Below are 21,544 nucleotides of genomic sequence, written 5' to 3' on the forward strand. Positions count from 1 at the left end.
GCTGTGGGATAGTAGGAGTGTGGTAAGGACTGTGGACATGAGGAGTATGTTAGGATGTCTTTGTAAGCTAGAGATAGCCATAGTAGGATAGGATAGGATAGATAGGAGGTGTAGGATGAGTAAAATAAAGTGATTAGTGATTCTGGAAGAACTAGATTAGGGTGTGTCTATGTAAAGAAAAGGATTACGTAATTAGGGAAATTAAGTAAATTGGGAGTAATGTGATAAGTGTAATGAGACTGAGTGAGCTTTTGGTTGATATAGGGTAGATGTGTGGCTAAGGAAGTACAAGGTTAGGTGTTGTAGGGGTGGGTGGGATATGGGGTGGGGTAGGGGAGCGGAGTGAGCCTGCAGGGCGAACGGAGGGGGCAGGAGCAATAAGGTATGTACAGCAGAAAAAAAATGTATCGGCTGTCTTTAAAGATCTGGCTTTGTAAAGTGGAAATGAGAGTGAAATAGTGAGAAACGGCAAGTTATCTTATCTAAGATATATGGCTAATTATTGTGGTAAGAGTGAAATTCCCTAATAGATTAGCAAGGGGATAAGAATTATGGTCTAGGGACTAGATTTAAGACCGTTGGGAATAGAATGTAAAAACTGAAATAGAGAGATTGGTAGAATACTCCCACCTAGTGGACAGAGGGGAAATAACAACTAGGAGAGGTAAGTAAAAGTTTTTCCAGTGTAAAATAAAAATAAGCTTATGGAAAAAATACTATAGGAGGAGTTTTGGCAAGGGTCTGCACCGTGGGCTGCTGACTTCCGCACGGAGGGGTTCACAAAACACTAAAGGCATTCAGATAAAATTAGAAAGTAGCAACATACATATACATTTACTTTAGGATACAAGCTTTCTGTGAAGCCTGACAAGCAGTCAGCTTCAGGGGTGTCTTCAGGTTAACAGGTGTTTTTTCTTTTAGTTTTTGAGGCAGGAAGGGAACACCTGGAACACTGTGCTGTACGAGAGGAGGAGAGAACACCAAGTTAGAAAGCTTTATTTATGAAGAGTGAGAGGAAGAGGGGGAAATTAGGGTAAAAGACCATATAAGTAGTGGAAATAGAAGTGTATAGTAAACGTACAGAGGTGGTAGATAAGTAGAAAGAGGGACAAAATGAGAAGTTAGCAGAGAGGGGGAAATAGTGGGTAGAAGACCAAGGTAGTAAAAGAGAGCAGTAGTTGGAGGTTCAAGTGAAACAAAGTAAAGGTTGGCAGTGAAATCTCATAAAGTGGTATCTAACACTCTGCAACAAAGTTAGCAGCAAAACCTAATATCTTAGTCATCAACATTATAATAAGTTAATCACTGATATAGTAAACACTAACACTCTACAACAAAGATTGGCAGTAAAACCTTATATCTTTGCCATTAACACTCTACAATCAACTTTCTTATCCTTTACCCCTACTGTAGTCGAAGGGAGAGCTCAGAATATCAAGGGTTAGCAGTAAGGCTGGGTTTAAACAACAAGGAAATGGTGGTACATTACTTACACAGTGACTTAGAATGACTAAAACAACATACACAGTGACTAAGAATGAGTAAAAAAACAGTAGCAGTTAATGACTAATGAACCATGAGTATTCTACGCACAGAGAGCGTATAATATAATTAGTAGCACGATGGGCTATCTAGGTGAAATTGGTACAGAAGGCTTACTTGCTGAAAGATGTATCATGCAAACTATAACTACAGTAATAAGGGGAAATCTGAATTCAATCACTTGTTTAAACATGCGGTGTTATTAGCAAGTCAGAGAAACGTACTATGCACGTCACGTGTATGGCCTCCTCAGTATTCCAATATACAGATCTATCTTCCATTCACATTAAAAACATACCTAATATCTACAGTGATAACCAAAACTTCTCTAAACGCTGTAGATGAAATCATTCTATGTACTAAATCAAATTAAATCTGTAATATAAGCTTACAGATAAGCAATTCTTAAGAGGGAGAAAAAAAAACAAGCAGGACTAGGTTTGATGATCAGGCTACAGCTATGAAATCACTTCAGGTGCAAGTATCTGCACACTTTCCTTTAAGCAGCTTTCAGAATTATTTGATGTTTTTATTCGATGTACAGCACTTCCAGTTTTGTGCCCCGTCTGAAACATTATAAGGAATGAAAAGGGGACCAACTGCTGCTCACTAAAGTTTGTCAGGATGCTGTACTTTGGGAAAACAATGAAGACAAGCTTTCAAAATAAATTAGGTTTTGTTCAGCAGCATGCAATTATTGCTCAGGTAAAACCTTGCATTTCATTCTTTATAACTCAACCAGAGTTAATAAACATGTCTATAAGATTTCTTGTTTTTTTTTTTTTTTGTGGATTAGCCAGTGCAAGACTAAATTCAAATGAATTCACTCTTTCCTCTTTAGACATTTCAAAAATTGATTCAGGTTTTTTTCTTCCCTATTCAGTCTCAGAAAAATGTACTAATTTAATCTTGCAACAAAATATTTTAGTCACAGTAATACAAAAATACATATTTTAGAAAATTACATTTTGACAAATTTTGCACTTGAATATTCGAAACTGCTAAGAAAGATTAGATTTTGCTTAATAAATGCATATTCTGTTAAAAATCAAAGAAATTAAAAGCACTTAAAAGGTACTACCTACTGTATACAAGGGAGGAAGAGGGACACATGTTAATACAGAAACTAAACTTCCTGACTGCACAATATATCATTCATCACAATGCATGACAATCTGGAGCTTACACTCATTGTTGCGTTGATCTCTGCCACAGTCTCCTCGTCTGTTGGGAACTGGTAAATCTGCACTCCATTGCTGACGAGCTCGCTCATAATTTTACTCTTGAACCTGTGCAGCTCATTCTTTGCAACAGTGTCTGCTTTAGCTATGATAGGGATGATGTTTACCTGTAAGGAGAAAACAAATCACTATCAGCAAAAATGACAACATTTTCACACACACATTCACTTACACTTCTTTTCACTTTCTTGTCTTGCTTTCCTTCACCATGGTGCTTCACTATCATTTTGAGAATCTTCATAAGGAAAAATGCAGAGGTTTTAAAAGGAAACGGGCATTTAGTAAATTAAACCATGTCTTGAAATGGCAGTACAAGGGGTGAAGGACAGACATGGTAAAGTTCAAGAAATAGTATGGAAACTTACAGTCAGTGGAAAGAAATTTAATATGTGCACCCTTCTGATAAGGGGGAGGTATGACAGGAATGGTTTAACAACAGAAAGAAACTGAAAATAAGACTGTGGTTTCTTTCAGAAAAGATGATGCCCCAGTTTAAGGACACTGCTGGAGAGGTCAGAGGAAGTACCAGATTATGTTGTTTCCTAGATAGGGTGGTTCAAATAAAAACAGTGACAAGAATCTTAAAACAAAAACATGAAAACATATACAGGCAAGTAGTGCAGGAGGTAAGAAAATTAGGATGCATTTCAACTACAGTATACATTTTATATGACAGTTAAGAAAACATGATGACTGGGTGCACCAAGTGAGCTTTAACTGAAATAAAAATGTGTGTTTCAACATCCCTAGCCTTTTCATGTTTCTGTTAGAGAGCCTGCACCAATGTCTTCATCTACTGTATCACATACATTAACGATGCTTAAATTCACAAACAAAGCTAAGAAAAGGGGGCTACAGTCCTAAATGGTGTGTTCTGACTGCACAATGTAGTGCACTGTCAGGACTGATAAGGCTCCAAGGCAAGCTCAAGGGTGGTAAAGGGGAGATGCAGGGTCACAGTACAGAAAACTCTTCATCCCATCACTATAGTGAGGGGAAGGGGAGCTCAGCTCTTCCAGAAACAGAGGCCAAGAACTTGTGATCCAAGTGCTGTTAACATTATAAGCATCTCATTAGTCCAGCTCTGTGGATTACACAGGTAAAGCTCTAAGACATAGACATCCTGTGTGCAAACAGCAGGTCAAGAGCTGGAAGAGGCAGATAGGGGAGCAAGGAAGTAATTTGGCCAAAACCAGTTCACCTACCCTGAGAGGAGGAAAGGTGGTTCTGGTCAGCAGATCACCACCATACAAGCAGAGATCAACAGGATATCAAACACACGCAAGAGTAACGATTTGGCCTGGCACTACCAAGCTGTTATAAGCATGATGGTGGAAGCATAAACATGTAAAAGGAAGTCACAAGAGGCCCTAAAATGATACAAGTTCTCATATATCAGCCACAAGAGAAGGTATGGGCCTCGCAGAAATGCCTCAATTGCTAGGATGCCAACAAGAACACAAATGATCTCCATGGCTGCCTGTATGACAACCCTTTTGGTCAGCTTTTACCTTTGCACAGGGGTCTCCCCAGCGGCAGGGGGAGAAATTGATTCAAAACCAGTAGGAAAAGGCTTACTGGGTGGCAGGCACTGAGGGAAAAGGTACAGAAAAAAAATATTGTAAGTGACTCCCTCCCCCCTCCCTTACTAATGCATACACACACACACACACACACACACACACACACACACACACACACACACACACACACACACACACACACACACACACACTCTTCTTGGCACAATAAAAATCAGTAAAACGCCATCAGAAATCTGATAAGTATCTTGATACAGAGCCATTCACTTAATACAGTGTAGAGAAGCAGTGTAGTGTAGTATTCACACAGAATCTAACACGTTTGGTCATCTTACTTCTGGTCAAATCCATGCTATACATGCCTTCTCCTAAATCCTTATTTGCAGAAGTGTGAAAAGCAACTATGGCCATAATTCACAGATGATCCCTGGAGTAGATCAAAGTTCTCTGGTCACTTTGCCAGAGTGACCCTGCTCAGCAAAAGTGTGATTTAGAGGCAAGCATAATTAACATGGCTCTTATGCTCCACTAAGCATCTACAAATCACCAGCCAAGCAGCTGAAACATCAGCAGATGGATGCCACTGAACAGATTACATCTGAGCAGTGCTAAGTTGCATGGCTACAAGTCTGCTCTGCTCTGCTCAGAATCTCAAAATGATCTGGTGAATGTCTAACAGTAACTGCAACATCTGTAGGTAGACATCCAGGCTGAACATGCAGTGCTCAGCTGCATGGATACGCAACTGACAGCTACATACACCTATTGATTGAACAAACTACTTCAAAGTTGGGTAGTAAGGACTTTGATGAACTGCAACTCTATGAAAACTCCTAGGAGGCACCTATGAGACATCATAAGTGATAAGCAGGGGCCTAATTTACAACTGTTTCACCCAGAAATGTGTGTGGCTCTGTAATACCCACACTGGTCAGTAGAAAACTGCTGCAATGAAAAGCAGAACATTTTTCTAAATAGCTTTCCCTTGTGTATATCACAAGGTGGCTTTGGATTGCATGCAACCATTCATAAATCTAAGCCTTAATATATATCTCTACTGTAAACATTTGCTACAGCAACAGGGTATTGGGAGGTTCAGTATAATGGTTACAGACACAAGGTACAGGGTTTGATTTTCACCTTTAAGAGATTACTCACCTGCAAGTTAATTATTCAGGAGTTACATCTTGAAACCTGGGCTCTAGTGGCTTAGTGTAAACCCCCACCCCCATTCTATCCCTGTTACAAAGGTTTGAAGTAACCCTTGTCTGGTGCCTTTAATTTCAAATCCCTAGTGCTGTAGGACCCTGTTACCGGCCTCTACCTCCTGAGGTATGTATTAAACTGTTATTCATTGTTCCTAATAGACTGTTAAATGTATTTAAGTTGAATTGTGTGATTTAATAGTAACTGATGTAACTCTTTTTTGCTACATAGTTACATAATGCACTATTGAATGGCATGAATATTGTAGCTACTTGTTTATTTAAAGCCAAGTTGTGTCTCTATAGCTAAATGTGTTTGGTAACCAGACTTTAGTATGACAAGCTCTTTGCAGGGCTGTTCATTACAGTGAAAATTGAGAGCCTTCTGTATATTTTTTGAGACGCAGGATATTCAACATTCAACATTCTTTGACTCTCAGTCATAAGGCACTGTTGCAGTAAAATGCTAATGTGTTATAATGATTTATGCTATAGGTAAAGATATGTGAAGATTTTACTAACATAGTTTAGGGTTTCCTCGGGTAGTCTAATGTTGTTTAAGCTACACAGCTGCTTCTGACTGCCTCTGAAATCAAGCTCTCTCTCTATCCCTCCCAGGTCTTCCCCTGCACAGCGTGAGGCAGAAAAGAACTTCGCCCTTTCGGCGACTACTCTACTATTGCCCACAACCTGTAAAAACAAAACAGGTCATTATCTGGTCATTTTAGTTTAGACTTTAAAGTAAAGTATTATTTAAGGGTCCTCAGCACTAGCACGAATCTCCCTAGGCTTACCCAAACAAAAAATTCAAGCTTGTTTGCATATACTCCACTTAAACTACAGAACACACTCTAAAATTAAGGCAAACAGCTATAAAATTTTAAAAACAAGCTCCCAAAGCACAGGAATTGAACCTGATGTTTGTTTAGACGAGATTACTCACCTGCAAGTTAATTATTCAGGAGTTACATCTTGAAACCTGGGCTCTAGTGGCTTAGTGTAAACCCCCACCCCCATTCTATACCTGTTACAAAGGTTTGAAATAACCCTTGTCTGGTGCCTTTAATTTCAAATCCCTAGTGCTATAGGACCTTGTTACCGGCCTCTACCTCCTGAGGTATGTATTAAACTGTTATTCATTGTTCCTAATAGACTATTAAATGTATTTAAGTTGAATTGTGTGATTTAATAGTAACTGATGTAACTCTTTTTTGCTACATAGTTACATAATGCACTATTGAATGGCATGAATATTGTAGCTACTTGTTTCTTTAAAGCTAAGTTGTGTCTCTATAGCTAAATGCGTTTGGTAACCAGACTTTAGTATGACAAGCTCTTTGCAGGGCTGTTCATTAGAGTGAAAACTGAGAGCCTTCTGTATATTTTTTGAGAAGCAGGATATTCAACATTCAACATTCTTTGACTCTCAGTCATAAGGCACTGTTGCAGTAAAATGCTAATGTGTTATAATGATTTATGCTATATGTAAAGATATGTGAAGATTTTACTAACATAGTTTAGGGTTTCCTCGGGTAGTCTAATGTTGTTTAAGCTACACAGCTGCTTCTGACTGCCTCTGAAATCAAGCTCTCTCTCTATCCCTCCCAGGTCTTCCCTGCACAGCGTGAGGCAGAAAAGAACTTCGCCCTTTCCGAGCGACTACTCTACTATTGCCCACAACCTGTAAAAACAAAACAGGTCATTATCTGGTCATTTTAGTATAGACTTTAAAGTAAAGTATTATTTAAGGGTCCTCAGCACTAGCACGAATCTCCCTAGGCTTACCCAAACAAAAATCCAAGCTTGTTTGCATATACTCCACTTAAACTACAGAACACACTCTAAAACTAAGGCAAACAGCTATAAAATTTTAAAAACAAGCTCCCAAAGCATAGGAATTGAACCTGATGTTTGTTTAGACGAGATTACTCACCTGCAAGTTAATTATTCAGGAGTTACATCTTGAAACCTGGGCACTAGTGGCTTAGTGTAAACCCCCACCCCCATTCTATCCCTGTTACAAAGGTTTGAAATAACCCTTGTCTGGTGCCTTTAATTTCAAATCCCTAGTGCTGTAGGACCTTGTTACCGCCTCTACCTCCTGAGGTATGTATTAAGCTGTTATTCATTGTTCCTAATAGACTGTTAAATGTATTTAAGTTGAATTGTGTGATTTAATAGTAACTGATGTAACTCTTTTTTTGCTACATAGTTACATAATGCACTACTGAATGGCATGAATATTGTAGCTACTTGTTTCTTTAAAGCTAAGTTGTGTCTCTATAGCTAAATGCGTTTGGTAACCAGACTTTAGTATGACAAGCTCTTTGCAGGGCTGTTCATTACAGTGAAAATTGAGAGCCTTCTGTATATTTTTTGAGAAGCAGGATATTCAACATTCAACATTCTTTGACTCTCAGTCATAAGGCACTGTTGCAGTAAAATGCTAATGTGTTATAATGATTTATGCTATATGTAAAGATATGTGAAGATTTTACTAACATAGTTTAGGGTTTCCTCGGGTAGTCTAATGTTGTTTAAGCTACACAGCTGCTTCTGACTGCCTCTGAAATCAAGCTCTCTCTCTATCCCTCCCAGGTCTTCCCCTGCACAGAGAGGCAGAAAAGAACTTCGCCCTTTCCGGCGACTACTCTACTATTGCCCACAACCTGTAAAACAAAACAGGTCATTATCTGGTCATTTTAGTATAGACTTTAAAGTAAAGTATTATTTAAGGGTCCTCAGCACTAGCACAAATCTCCCTAGGCTTACCCAAACAAAAAATCCAAGCTTGTTTGCATATACTCCACTTAAACTACAGAACACACTCTAAAACTAAGGCAAACAGCTATAAAATTTTAAAAACAAGCTCCCAAAGCATAGGAATTGAACCTGATGTTTGTTTAGACGAGATTACTCACCTGCAAGTTAATTATTCAGGAGTTACATCTTGAAACCTGGGCTCTAGTGGCTTAGTGTTTAGTATGACAAGCTCTTTGCAGGGCTGTTCATTAGAGTGAAAATTGAGAGCCTTCTGTATATTTTTTGAGAAGCAGGATATTCAACATTCTTTGACTCTCAGTCATAAGGCACTGTTGCAGTAAAATGCTAATGTGTTATAATGATTTATGCTCTATGTAAAGATATGTGAAGATTTTACTAACATAGTTTAGGGTTTCCTAGGGTAGTCTAATGTTGTTTAAGCTACACAGCTGCTTCTGACTGCCTCTGAAATCAAGCTCTCTCTCTATCCCTCCCAGGTCTTCCCCTGCACAGCGTGAGGCAGAAAAGAACTTTGCCCTTTTCGAGCGACTACTCTACTATTGCCCACAACCTGTAAAAACAAAACAGGTCATTATCTGGTCATTTTAGTACAGACTTTAAAGTAAAGTATTATTTAAGGGTCCTCAGCACTAGCACAAATCTCCCTAGGCTTACCCAAACAAAAAATCCAAGCTTGTTTGCATATACTCCACTTAAACTACAGAACACACTCTAAAAATAAGGCAAACAGCTATAAAATTTTAAAAACAAGCTCCCAAAGCATAGGAATTGAACCTGATGTTTGTTTAGATGAGATTACTCACCTGCAAGTTAATTATTCAGGAGTTACATCTTGAAACCTGGGCTCTAGTGGCTTAGTGTTTAGTATGACAAGCTCTTTGCAGGGCTGTTCATTACAGTGAAAATTGAGAGCCTTCTGTATATTTTTTGAGAAGCAGGATATTCAACATTCAACATTCTTTGACTCTCAGTCATAAGGCACTGTTGCAGTAAAATGCTAATGTGTTATAATGATTTATGCTATATGTAAAGATATGTGAAGATTTTACTAACATAGTTTAGGGTTTCCTCGGGTAGTCTAATGTTGTTTAAGCTACACAGCTGCTTCTGACTGCCTCTGAAATCAAGCTCTCTCTCTATCCCTCCCAGGTCTTCCCCTGCACAGCGTGAGGCAGAAAAGAACTTCCCTTTCCGGCGACTACTCTACTATTGCCCACAACCTGAAAAACAAAACGGATCATTATCTGGTCATTTAAGTATAGACTTTAAAGTAAAGTATTATTAAAGGGTCCTCAGCACTAGCACAAATCTCCTAGGCTTACCCAAACAAAAATCCAAGCTTGTTTGCATATACTCCACTTAAACTACAGAACACACTCTAAAACTAAGGCAAACAGCTATAAAATTTTAAAAACAAGCTCCCAAAGCATAGGAATTGAACCTGATGTTTGTTTAGATGAGATTACTCACCTGCAAGTTAATTATTCAGGAGTTACATCTTGAAACCTGGGCTCTAGTGGCTTAGTGTTTAGTATGACAAGCTCTTTGCAGGGCTGTTCATTAGAGTGAAAATTGAGAGCCTTCTGTATATTTTTTGAGAAGCAGGATATTCAACATTCTTTGACTCTCAGTCATAAGGCACTGTTGCAGTAAAATGCTAATGTGTTATAATGATTTATGCTATATGTAAAGATATGTGAAGATTTTACTAACATAGTTTAGGGTTTCCTCGGGTAGTCTAATGTTGTTTAAGCTACACAGCTGCTTCTGACTGCCTCTGAAATCAAGCTCTCTCTCTATCCCTCCCAGGTCTTCCCCTGCACAGCGTGAGGCAGAAAAGAACTTCGCCCTTTCCGAGCGACTACTCTACTATTGCCCACAACCTGTAAAAACAAAACAGGTCATTATCTGGTCATTTTAGTATAGACTTTAAAGTAAAGTATTATTTAAGGGTCCTCAGCACTAGCACAAATCTCCCTAGGCTTACCCAAACAAAAAATCCAAGCTTGTTTGCATATACTCCACTTAAACTACAGAACACACTCTAAAACTAAGGCAAACAGCTATAAAATTTTAAAAACAAGCTCCCAAAGCATAGGAATTGAACCTGATGTTTGTTTAGATGAGATTACTCACCTGCAAGTTAATTATTCAGGAGTTACATCTTGAAACCTGGGCTCTAGTGGCTTAGTGTAAACCCCACCCCCATTCTATCCCTGTTACAAAGGTTTGAAATAACCCTTGTCTGTTGCCTTTAATTTCAAATCCCTAGTGCTGTAGGACCTTGTTACCGCCTCTACCTCCTGAGGTATGTATTAAGCTGTTATTCATTGTTCCTAATAGACTGTTAAATGTATTTAAGTTGAATTGTGTGATTTAATAGTAACTGATGTAACTCTTTTTTGCTACATAGTTACATAATGCACTACTGAATGGCATGAATATTGTAGCTACTTGTTTCTTTAAAGCTAAGTTGTGTCTCTATAGCTAAATGTGTTTGGTAACCAGACTTTAGTATGACAAGCTCTTTGCAGGGCTGTTCATTAGAGTGAAAATTGAGAGCCTTCTGTATATTTTTGAGAAGCAGGATATTCAACATTCAACATTCTTTGACTCTCAGTCATAAGGCACTGTTGCAGTAAAATGCTAATGTGTTATAATGATTTATGCTATATGTAAAGATATGTGAAGATTTTACTAACATAGTTTAGGGTTTCCTCGGGTAGTCTAATGTTGTTTAAGCTACACAGCTGCTTCTGACTGCCTCTGAAATCAAGCTCTCTCTATCCCTCCCAGGTCTTCCCCTGCACAGCGAGAGGCAGAAAAGAACTTCGCCCTTTCCGAGCGACTACTCTACTATTGCCCACAACCTGTAAAAACAAAACAGGTCATTATCTGGTCATTTTAGTATAGACTTTAAAGTAAAGTATTATTTAAGGGTCCTCAGCACTAGCACAAATCTCCCTAGGCTTACCCAAACAAAAAATCCAAGCTTGTTTGCATATACTCCACTTAAACTACAGAACACACTCTAAAACTAAGGCAAACAGCTATAAAATTTTAAAAACAAGCTCCCAAAGCATAGGAATTGAACCTGATGTTTGTTTAGACGAGATTACTCACCTGCAAGTTAATTATTCAGGAGTTACATCTTGAAACCTGGGCTCTAGTGGCTTAGTGTTTAGTATGACAAGCTCTTTGCAGGGCTGTTCATTAGAGTGAAAATTGAGAGCCTTCTGTATATTTTTTGAGAAGCAGGATATTCAACATTCAACATTCTTTGACTCTCAGTCATAAGGCACTGTTGCAGTAAAATGCTAATGTGTTATAATGATTTATGCTATATGTAAAGATATGTGAAGATTTTACTAACATAGTTTAGGGTTTCCTCGGGTAGTCTAATGTTGTTTAAGCTACACAGCTGCTTCTGACTGCCTCTGAAATCAAGCTCTCTCTCTATCCCTCCCAGGTCTTCCCTGCACAGCGTGAGGCAGAAAAGAACTTCGCCCTTTCCGAGCGACTACTCTACTATTGCCCACAACCTGTAAAAACAAAACAGGTCATTATCTGGTCATTTTAGTAATAGACTTTAAAGTAAAGTATTATTTAAGGGTCCTCAGCACTAGCACGAATCTCCCCAGGGTTACCCAAACAAAAAATCCAAGCTTGTTTGCATATACTCCACTTAAACTACAGAACACACTCTAAAACTAAGGCAAACAGCTATAAAATTTTAAAACCAAGCTCCCAAAGCATAGGAATTGAACCTGATGTTTGTTTAGATGAGATTACTCACCTGCAAGTTAATTATTCAGGAGTTACATCTTGAAACCTGGGCTCTAGTGGCTTAGTGTTTAGTATGACAAGCTCTTTGCAGGGCTGTTCATTACAGTGAAAATTGAGAGCCTTCTGTATATTTTTTGAGAAGCAGGATATTCAACATTCTTTGACTCTCAGTCATAAGGCACTGTTGCAGTAAAATGCTAATGTGTTATAATGATTTATGCTATATGTAAAGATATGTGAAGATTTTACTAACATAGTTTAGGGTTTCCTCGGGTAGTCTAATGTTGTTTAAGCTACACAGCTGCTTCTGACTGCCTCTGAAATCAAGCTCTCTCTCTATCCCTCCCAGGTCTTCCCCTGTACAGCGTGAGGCAGAAAAGAACTTCACCCTTTCCGAGCGACTACTCTACTATTGCCCACAACCTGTAAAAACAAAACAGGTCATTATCTGGTCATTTTAGTATAGACTTTAAAGTAAAGTATTATTTAAGGGTTCTCAGCACTAGCACGAATCTCCCTAGGCTTACCCAAACAAAAAATCCAAGCTTGTTTGCATATACTCCACTTAAACTACAGAACACACTCTAAAACTAAGGCAAACAGCTATAAAATTTTAAAACCAAGCTCCCAAAGCATAGGAATTGAACCTGATGTTTGTTTAGATGAGATTACTCACCTGCAAGTTAATTATTCAGGAGTTACATCTTGAAACCTGGGCTCTAGTGGCTTAGTGTAAACCCGCTCATGAGCACTTCGCTCATGCTCGCTCCGCTCCCGCCCTGCCCCTATTCCCACCCGCCCCCAGTACTCATACTTTTATAACCTCAAACCACTCCCCCTACTGTCCACTAAGTTCCTGTACCTCACTACCGCCCTCTAATATCAAACGGAATATGACACCACCCAGGAAGCTTATCATACTAACTCTTTTTCCCCTCCTACTTGTCCCTTACCTAGCTACCCTATATGAAACCTGGTCTTACATAGGCTTCCATCACCCAGGCTACCAAACCAACCCCTCCCCCATAATTAACAACAGAGGCCATGACTCAACTCCCTACTCACCCACCTTGTTAGAACTCGAATGCTATGTAATTATCAAACCTACCAATATTAGGCCAAATGATAAACATTACTACAAACTTCTACTCAAAGCTCTCAAATTCATTACCACTCTGAATCACAGACTAGCCACAGATGGTGATATCCACCCCAACCCTGGCCCTTCCCCTCCACTCAATTCTAATTCCACCCTATCCTCCACTCCACTTCTCAATCTAAACTCTAGACCCTTTAACTCTCTTCTGACCTGTCATCTAAACATCAGAAGTGTAAACAATAAGATTCACAACCTACATGCCCTTTTAGCTACTTGTTCCCCAGACCTACTATGTCTCACAGAAACCTGGCTTAAACCAAGTACGAAAGACACACAGATAATCCCACCAGGGTATGATATACTAAGAGCAGACTGAATAACTCATAAAGGTGGCGGTTTAGCCATACTCTACAAAAATACATTACAAATCTCCCTTGCCTCTCCACAACCCTCCTAACAAACAATGCGAAATTCTACTTGTAAAACTTCAACCAAACAAACATAAAAGCATAAATATAGCATGTATTTACATCCCCCAGGCAACAATAACAAAACCTTAGAGGACTTTCTCCACTGGTTAACTCAAACTCACCCCAGGAATCCATAGTGTTAGGTGACTCCAACATCGATTGGAATTCCTTCTCATCTAGCTCCCCATCTAGCAGCATAAATCTACATGGCTTTTCTCAGCTCATATCCACTCCTACCAGACTAGGTAAACCCCAAAACAAAGACAGCATCCTGGACTGGATCCTTACTAATAAAGATCCTGACCAGTACTCAGCAGGTACTCACCCAGAGGACATGAGTGATCACTTACTCACCTATGTTATCAAATTCAAGATAATCACCCCTTCTTACAACCATAAAAAATCAGGAACAATAATAAATTCAATGCCTCCATTTTTCAAACTGAACTTAAAGCCCACAACTGGACAATACTCAAGTCTCTTCCTCTTGAAGAGGCAGTTATCTACTTCAACACAATCTTCCTCAAGATTCTAGATTCCCATGCTCCAATACGGTCCATTAGAACTAAAACCAAAACCGCACCATGGCTCTCTAAGGAAACAAAATCCAAAATCCTATCTAGAAACAAGATGTGGGTCACATGGCGTACCTCTAAAGACCCACACTCCCACCAAACCTTCCGGCAACTTAGAAATGAAACTAAAAGAATGATCTCAAATGATAAAAAAAACTTCTTCCTCCACCTCCAACACAAACACCTTAATAATCCACAAAAATTCTGGGCAGGCTTAAACAAGCTCCTGCACCCAGGCCAGGCAACCACCCCCACTCCAACAACTTGCAAACAACAGTGCCCTGTAAACATTGCTAACACATTCAATAGTTTCTTCACAGAAACTATACAATCCCTGGCCACAGAATTCAAACAAACAACCAGCCCACTCCACTACCCATGTCAGCAGAATACTACAACTACATCAGATCATCTATTTACCTTCGATCCAGTACCCATATCCTCTATAACATCTCTTCTTAAAAAACTAAAACCCACTAAGCTAGCAGCTGACCTTCTCCCAGCTGAGTTTCTGCAAAAAGCAGCTGAGGCCATTTCCTATCCCGTCTCCATAATCATAAACCATACCTTGTCAGAAGCCTTCATCCCCTCCATATGGAAAATGTCCCACATTATTCCTCTCCATAAAGGTGGTAGCTCACTAGAGCTAACCAACTACAGACCTATAGCTATACTCTCACCCTGGCCAAAATTATGGAAAAGTGTGTCCACAAACAACTGATGGAACACCTCACCAAAAATAAAATTCTAGCTAACTCCCAACATGGCTTCAGGCCAAATCACAGTACCACATCAGCCCTACTATCCTTTTCTAATACCATCAATAACTTCAGAAACAATAATAACCTATCATCTGCTCTTTTCTTAGACCTCTCCAAGGCCTGTGATATGGTGAACCACATTCAACTTCTCCATACATTAAAAAAACTATCACTCAGCAATTCCACGCTGAAATGGTTCCAATCCTACCTGTCCAATAGGCAACAGGCTGTTCTATGGCAGGACAAATTATCCACATGCCTACCTGTTACACTTGGATTTCCCCAAGGATCTATTCTTGGCACTCTTCTCTTCACCATCTTTGTTAATGACCTGCCCACAATCACCCCCCATGCCACATGCATTCAATATGCAGATGATTCGACTATCATCAGCACTGCCTCCAACCTGGCAGACCTCACTGCTTCAACCCAAGACACCTTCAACCTAATAGAAAAATGGTTCTCAAGTCGTCAACTAGTTCTCAACCCCAACAAAACAAAACTACTTACTTTCTCACCCACTAACAAGACTCTTCCCCCACCTTCTCTATTACATCCTCCAATGGAATCACTATATCACCAGAAGCTCACACAAAGCTATTAGGTGTTACCATTGATAACTCCTTAAATTTGACACCCATTTCAATCTTACCATCAAAACCTTCACTAAAAAGCTTGGCTCTCTCTATAAAGTAAAACACTTTCTCACTCCTCACGCTAAAATTACAATTGCCAGCACACACCTACTATCAACTCTTTTCTATGCCTCCCTCTTTACAAACCTAAACAAGACAACCCTTAACAAACTTGCTTCTTGTTACAATCACATAGCTAGATTTGCCACAAATTCCACCTTTAGAATGCACCACTGCACTAACTTGAAGCAACTAGGGTGGTTAGAGTTTTCCAGCCAACTCCATTTCAACCAACTCAAAACGGCTCACCAGATACTGTATCACCCAGAGAAAACACCAGCTCTGAAAAACATCATTCACCCCTATATTAACCTGCAATCTTTACGCTCCTCCAATAAGATCTTAGCTCAAACTACCAAAGCCAATAATTATGCTGGGGATTCTCTATTCTCAAACTTTGTAGGTAAAATGTGGAACTCCCTACCGACCATGCACACCTCAGAGCCTTCACTCCTACAATTCAAAAAAAAGCTTAAACCCCATCTCAATACTCTCCGGCAATGTCCCTATTCCAAACCTGATTAACCACTATCATTTACCCTTCTCTTACCTCACTATCCTTAACCGCTTTTTAACAAGGCGCCTCGCCTTTGTAACTGACCTATGTTTTTTTTTTATATGCTGCTATTTTTTTCCCCAAGATGTGATGTATCTTTATATTGTATTTAGAACTCAACTATCTTCCTTTTTTGCATTAACAATGTTCATATGTCTGTTATGTACCTGGAGCTTTTCTCCCCGGGCCTCCGCTGAAAATGGACATGTATCCAGTCGGACTCTCCCGGTTAACAAATGTAAAATAAATAAAATAAAATAAATAAACTGGCTAGGCTTAAAATAGCTCACAAGGGTAGTTAGACTGAGACGTGCCTATTAACCTAAACCCAGTTTACTCACCTAGGGGTGCCCATCTCATATACAGACATCTGGTTAGTACTCTAAACATATAATCACTACAATGATTCCATTCTGCTGAATATTAACTGTTACTCAATACTGCAAAATCAGTACACTGCAATTTGGATCAGATTCATCTAAAGTTATGATGGACCAGGATGACATCCCTAATTCAGTCTGTGACTTTTCAGCTGTGGGTGACAGCTCTTTGCTTTGTTGTGAGCATATGTAGGTCAAGCTGAATATAAAACTACAGAATATTCTTTGCTTCCTGTGTCCATATGAAGAATATATCCATATATGTGGAAGAATCAGCTTTGGTACAGATTAGAATCTGAAGTTTGAATGTGGAGTTCAACTGTCATTTATGTCACATGCCAAAAGATGGCAAATGTTGACTGGGGTGCATCTACTGAATTTGTTCTGGAAATACTTTTGGACAAATTTCTGTTTGATACCCTGACGCTGACTTGACAAAATACAATTACTCTATATGGTTAGGAATCTTGGATGTTGTTGTCATTCATATAAAATGTTTTATACTGTATGCATATTTATTTATTTATTTATTTGCAGTTGGTTTACCAGGATAGTCCATTGGGCCAAAATGGAGTCCTGGGGAGAAAAGCTCCAAAATTAAGCAATATTAGGTACTTATAAGATTACTACTACAAATTATACAAAGTAAGGATAGAACATTATCGACAAAATTACAAGCATTCAAAAAACAATACAATACAATGAAGGTAAACATGATTAGATAGTCATGATATATTACAATATGGGGTGGTTTTTCAGTAGGCACATGTAATTAGTTAGGTAAATAGTCTTATGTTTAAGAGGGGTGAGAGCAAGAGCATTCCCATTGGGATTTTAGATGTGTATGAGATTTTTGAACATGTGCTGGTTGGAGGTGGTGCATATGGATGGTGGGAGTGTGTTCCAGTAGGTGTTTGCCTGGGATGGTTTATGAACTTCTAGTAGGTTTTGGTTGTTGGATCTAAGATTCTGTTGGGTAGGTGCATTTTAAAGACTGAAGACAGGGAGGGACAAAGAGAGGGGCTGAGAATGAGCTTATGAGCTAAAGTCAGTTGTATATAAGTGAGGTGGTTGGGTAGTTCAAGCCAGTTTAGTTTTAGGAGAGAGGAACAGTGATGGGTGGATGATCTGTGGCTGTTATTTTTAGCGATTTTATTATAGCAGGAAGCAAGATGTTTTTATGGAGCTCCATAGAGGAGGGAGGATAAGAAAGGAGGGAGGAGCTTGTAAGGAACTGATTCTGCGGTAGAGCATACCTAGTTTTTGATGGGTCTTTTTAATATTCAGTTGTAGATGGGAATTGAAATTGAACCGACTGTCGATTTGTACACCAAGTAACTTGGTTTCAGACACCAGTTCCAAGGGTGTGTTATCTTGGCTTATGATAGAGAAGGTGTTTGTGTCGAAGTGGATTTAGATAAAACCATTAGCTTTGTTTTCATTGAGGGCTAAGTGATTTATTTTCATCCAATGTTCTGTGATTGTGAAAGCTTCCTGAGTAAGTTTTTGAAGCAGGGAGGAAGAGGTGGCAGAGCAGATAATGGTAGAATCGCCTGCATATTGGATGATGTTAGCGAGTGGAATGGATTTGTGGAAATCATTTATAAATATATTAAACAGAAGGGGACCAAGAATTGATCCTTGGGAACTCCAGTGGGGGTATTAAGAAAGAGGAAGTGGCCTTTTTCCATTTAACGGCTTGGTGTCTATTAGATAAATAGCTGGAGAACCAATTTATGGTGGAGGGAGAGAGGTTAAATTCTGAAAGTTTGGTTAAGAGCAGGCTGTGTGATATAGTATCGAAGGCCTTAGAGAGGTCAAGTAGTAAGGTAGAGACAGTGTGGCCTGAGTCGCGAGCTCTATTAACAGTCTCAAGGAAGGACAGGAGGGCGGTCATAGTGCTATGGTTTGGCCTAAAACCATGATGTGTGGGTGTTAGAAGGTTATTATCTAGGAGATGTGGTAAGAGTTGGATTTGGATACATTTTTCTAGAAGTTTGGAAATGGGGGACAGGATGGCAATAGTTGTTGACATTACAATTGCTGCCTCCTTTATGCAGGGATGATGAAAGCTTTCCACTGTGCATTCATTGATGGAGTGGTTGATTAGGATGCTAATAGGATAGGCGATTGCTTCTGCAGCTATACTTAGGAAGTAGGAGGGAATGTTATCTGGCTTTAGTTTCTGAGGGTTTCTTTATAGTGGAAGTTGGTATAGGTTTTAAAGAGAAAAGAGTAGAGATGATGAGGGTGATGTGGGGTTAGAGAAGTGGATGAGGTGGAAGAGGAAAGTAGGTAGATGAGAATGTAGGGGAAGAGGTAATGAGGGAAGGGATGTTTGTGGTAGAGGGTGGGGTGAATTAGATGTAGAGGTGGAGCATGAGAAGGAGGAGGTGAGTTTGCTAATAGATTCGATGAAAAAGGAGTTGAACTGTGTGGCTAAATCTGTGTCAGAGGTATTTGGGTCGGGGTTTGGGGTGTGTGGTTTGCTGGGGTTAAGGAGGGTAGAGATCCCCTTCCAGAATCTTTGAGGATTAGTTTTATTATTGTTTTGGAGTGTATGGAAGTGTTGTTTTCTATCAGAGATTATAAGCTTTTTTACTTTGTTACGTAGGTATTTATAAGCAATGTTTGTTTAACTGCTCTGTTTCTTTTATTAATGCAGCCTAATTAGCTCATTTTAGTTTGGTTTTGACTTTTAGAAACTCTGCTGATGTCTCTGTTTATGCAATTCGCTCAGTTAAATAGGGGCCCATTTTAAATTATTTTATTGTAGGTCACTGGTTTATTTCTATTCCACAGAAGCTTAGCAATACAACAATTTACTTAATTTCAATATCTGTTGGATTATTGTTGGGAGTTCAATTATTTTTTCATTTAATTTTCTTAGGTGCATCTGACAAGCTAAATGTTGTTTTATTGCAGCTCCAAACTTTTAGTACAACACTTTGTTATAAGCAGTTAAGCAATGAATTGCCTCACTAACTGGAGTCTGAAAAATTAACTAGAAACATTGTAAAACTGTGCATTACTGAGTAGCAATGAAAGAAAAAAAGACAGACATCTTGACAGGAAAAATACTGACTTTCTTTTTTTTTTTATATTAACTGTACATGGTACATGCAGCACAGTGCTTTGCTACAAGTGGCACTATCCACCATTCAGTTGCAGGGTCTTCTAAGCTCTGCACTACATCTACAAACTCAACAAAAGTTGTAGCTCTGATGGGAAGGGTGATCACTCATCAGCTGTCTGTGTCATCATGATAAAAACAAAAGTAAATTGTGTCTGATGACCATTTTCATCTCAGCACAAACAACAGTATCACCTTGAATCACTATGTCGGTTTCACAGCAAGCCACTTAAATGATATGGCTTAACAGTGACTTAACACTACAGCCCTTTAATGATTTTCAACCCATGCCCTTCCCTGGTACAAATATATTGCTCCATTCTGCATGACATTTTCCAGTGATATTCCTGGTTTTGGCATACACGTTTGTTCTGCTCCTACTGAAATACAGGTGTTCTGGTGGTCAAACACATCTAAATAATGTTCATGTACTGGAAGTCAGTCAGGAAGCCTCAAAAGATGCATGGTGCATCAGAGTTTAAAAAGCCTGACTGACAACTGACTTCCAAGCCAGGAAATTATAACCATTTCTCCACTGTCTTCCAAGGTAAAGTGGCATGTATTCAGGCTGGATGCACTATTACTTTGGAAAATGGGATCAGCAGACCATTACAAAGACTACTTATGTCATCAGTAAGTATGAATGTAAACAATGCTTTTAACCGTCACTTATCATATCAATGATGGTCTTCTCTGCTTCCTAAAACAACAGTGACAAGCAGGACAGCAGCCAAACAAAAATCTCTCAGTTATGTTTCAGTAAGTTTAAAATGGAAGAGTAATAGGTTTGCTGTATGGTTAAACACCGCCCCTACATGCACAGGAAAACTATTTTGGCCAGGAGTAGCGCAGACTCCACACAGAAGGCACCACAGCTGAGAATCAAACCGAGAGAACCTCTTGCTGTGAGGCAACAATGCAACCGTTGCACCACTGCGCCGTCCAAAGATAGGTTCATAACAACTGGATATCCTTCAAAACCACTCAGCCAGACGTAATATGAATAAATCTCAAATCTACTTCATATACACTAGTGAAGTGACAAGCCCATTCTCTATACAGGGTCATCCAGTATATTAAATATGCCCATAAACACATCATGTACAATTGCATTCAACATAATATATGATCATAAACCTCACAAAGGTCTGGCATCATACTCAGGATAAATACAAGTGTATCAGTGAAATGGTAGAAATGGGCTATACGCTAAAAGCAGAAAAACAACTTCTGGTGTGGTCTATGTGCACGTATGATCCTCCTGAAGTTAAATATGTGGCCACAGATTTACCCATAAGGCTGCAGTACATGGTCTTTTTTTAACATCTTTATTAAATCATGACCTTTTAAGTTTCAACACCAGTTTGCATATATTAACAGAAAAGAAAGCACACCTTAATAATGTTCCATTTTCTCCACGTAGCATATATACAAGTTTTCTTTTTAGCAGATTTCATTCACAATAACACTACATAAATTACTAGATTCCTGCCTTTTCTTAAAAATAACTTTTCCTCCACAGCATTATTCTGTATATATTGTTCCACTAAATTAAATTTTTCTATGAAATATGTTTTCTAAATATCTCACTTCATTCTTTTACTTCCTTTACAATATTCAATATTTCTATTATATTTGATTTTGGTTAAAATATCCATTTTATAATAATTGATTTTTGCTGCCAACGATATTACTCTTAGTAGAGGCATACCAGGCTTTTTCAGTTCATATTTTATAACCCAGCTCAAAAGAATCATTTCCTTAATTACAATCATT

At 38.9% G+C, this 21,544-nt stretch overlaps 1 protein-coding gene across 5 annotated transcripts in view; it reads right to left on the minus strand.

The window, feature by feature from the left end:
• The window catches only part of SEPTIN11 (septin 11), a 1,067,046-nt gene that overhangs the window by 453,823 nt on the left and 591,679 nt on the right, over positions 1–21,544 (minus strand). For all 5 annotated transcript variants that reach the window (XM_044061173.1, XM_044061169.1, XM_044061170.1 and 2 more), the window contains one exon: positions 2,729–2,890. In XM_044061173.1, coding sequence (XP_043917108.1) covers positions 2,729–2,890 — 162 coding nt within the window. The remainder of the gene's footprint in view (positions 1–2,728; positions 2,891–21,544) is intronic.

This window comes from Protopterus annectens, chromosome 2.part0 (genome assembly GCF_019279795.1).
Source record: "Protopterus annectens isolate FY-2018-M chromosome 2.part0, PAN1.0, whole genome shotgun sequence".
Lineage (NCBI taxonomy): Eukaryota > Metazoa > Chordata > Ceratodontiformes > Protopteridae > Protopterus > Protopterus annectens.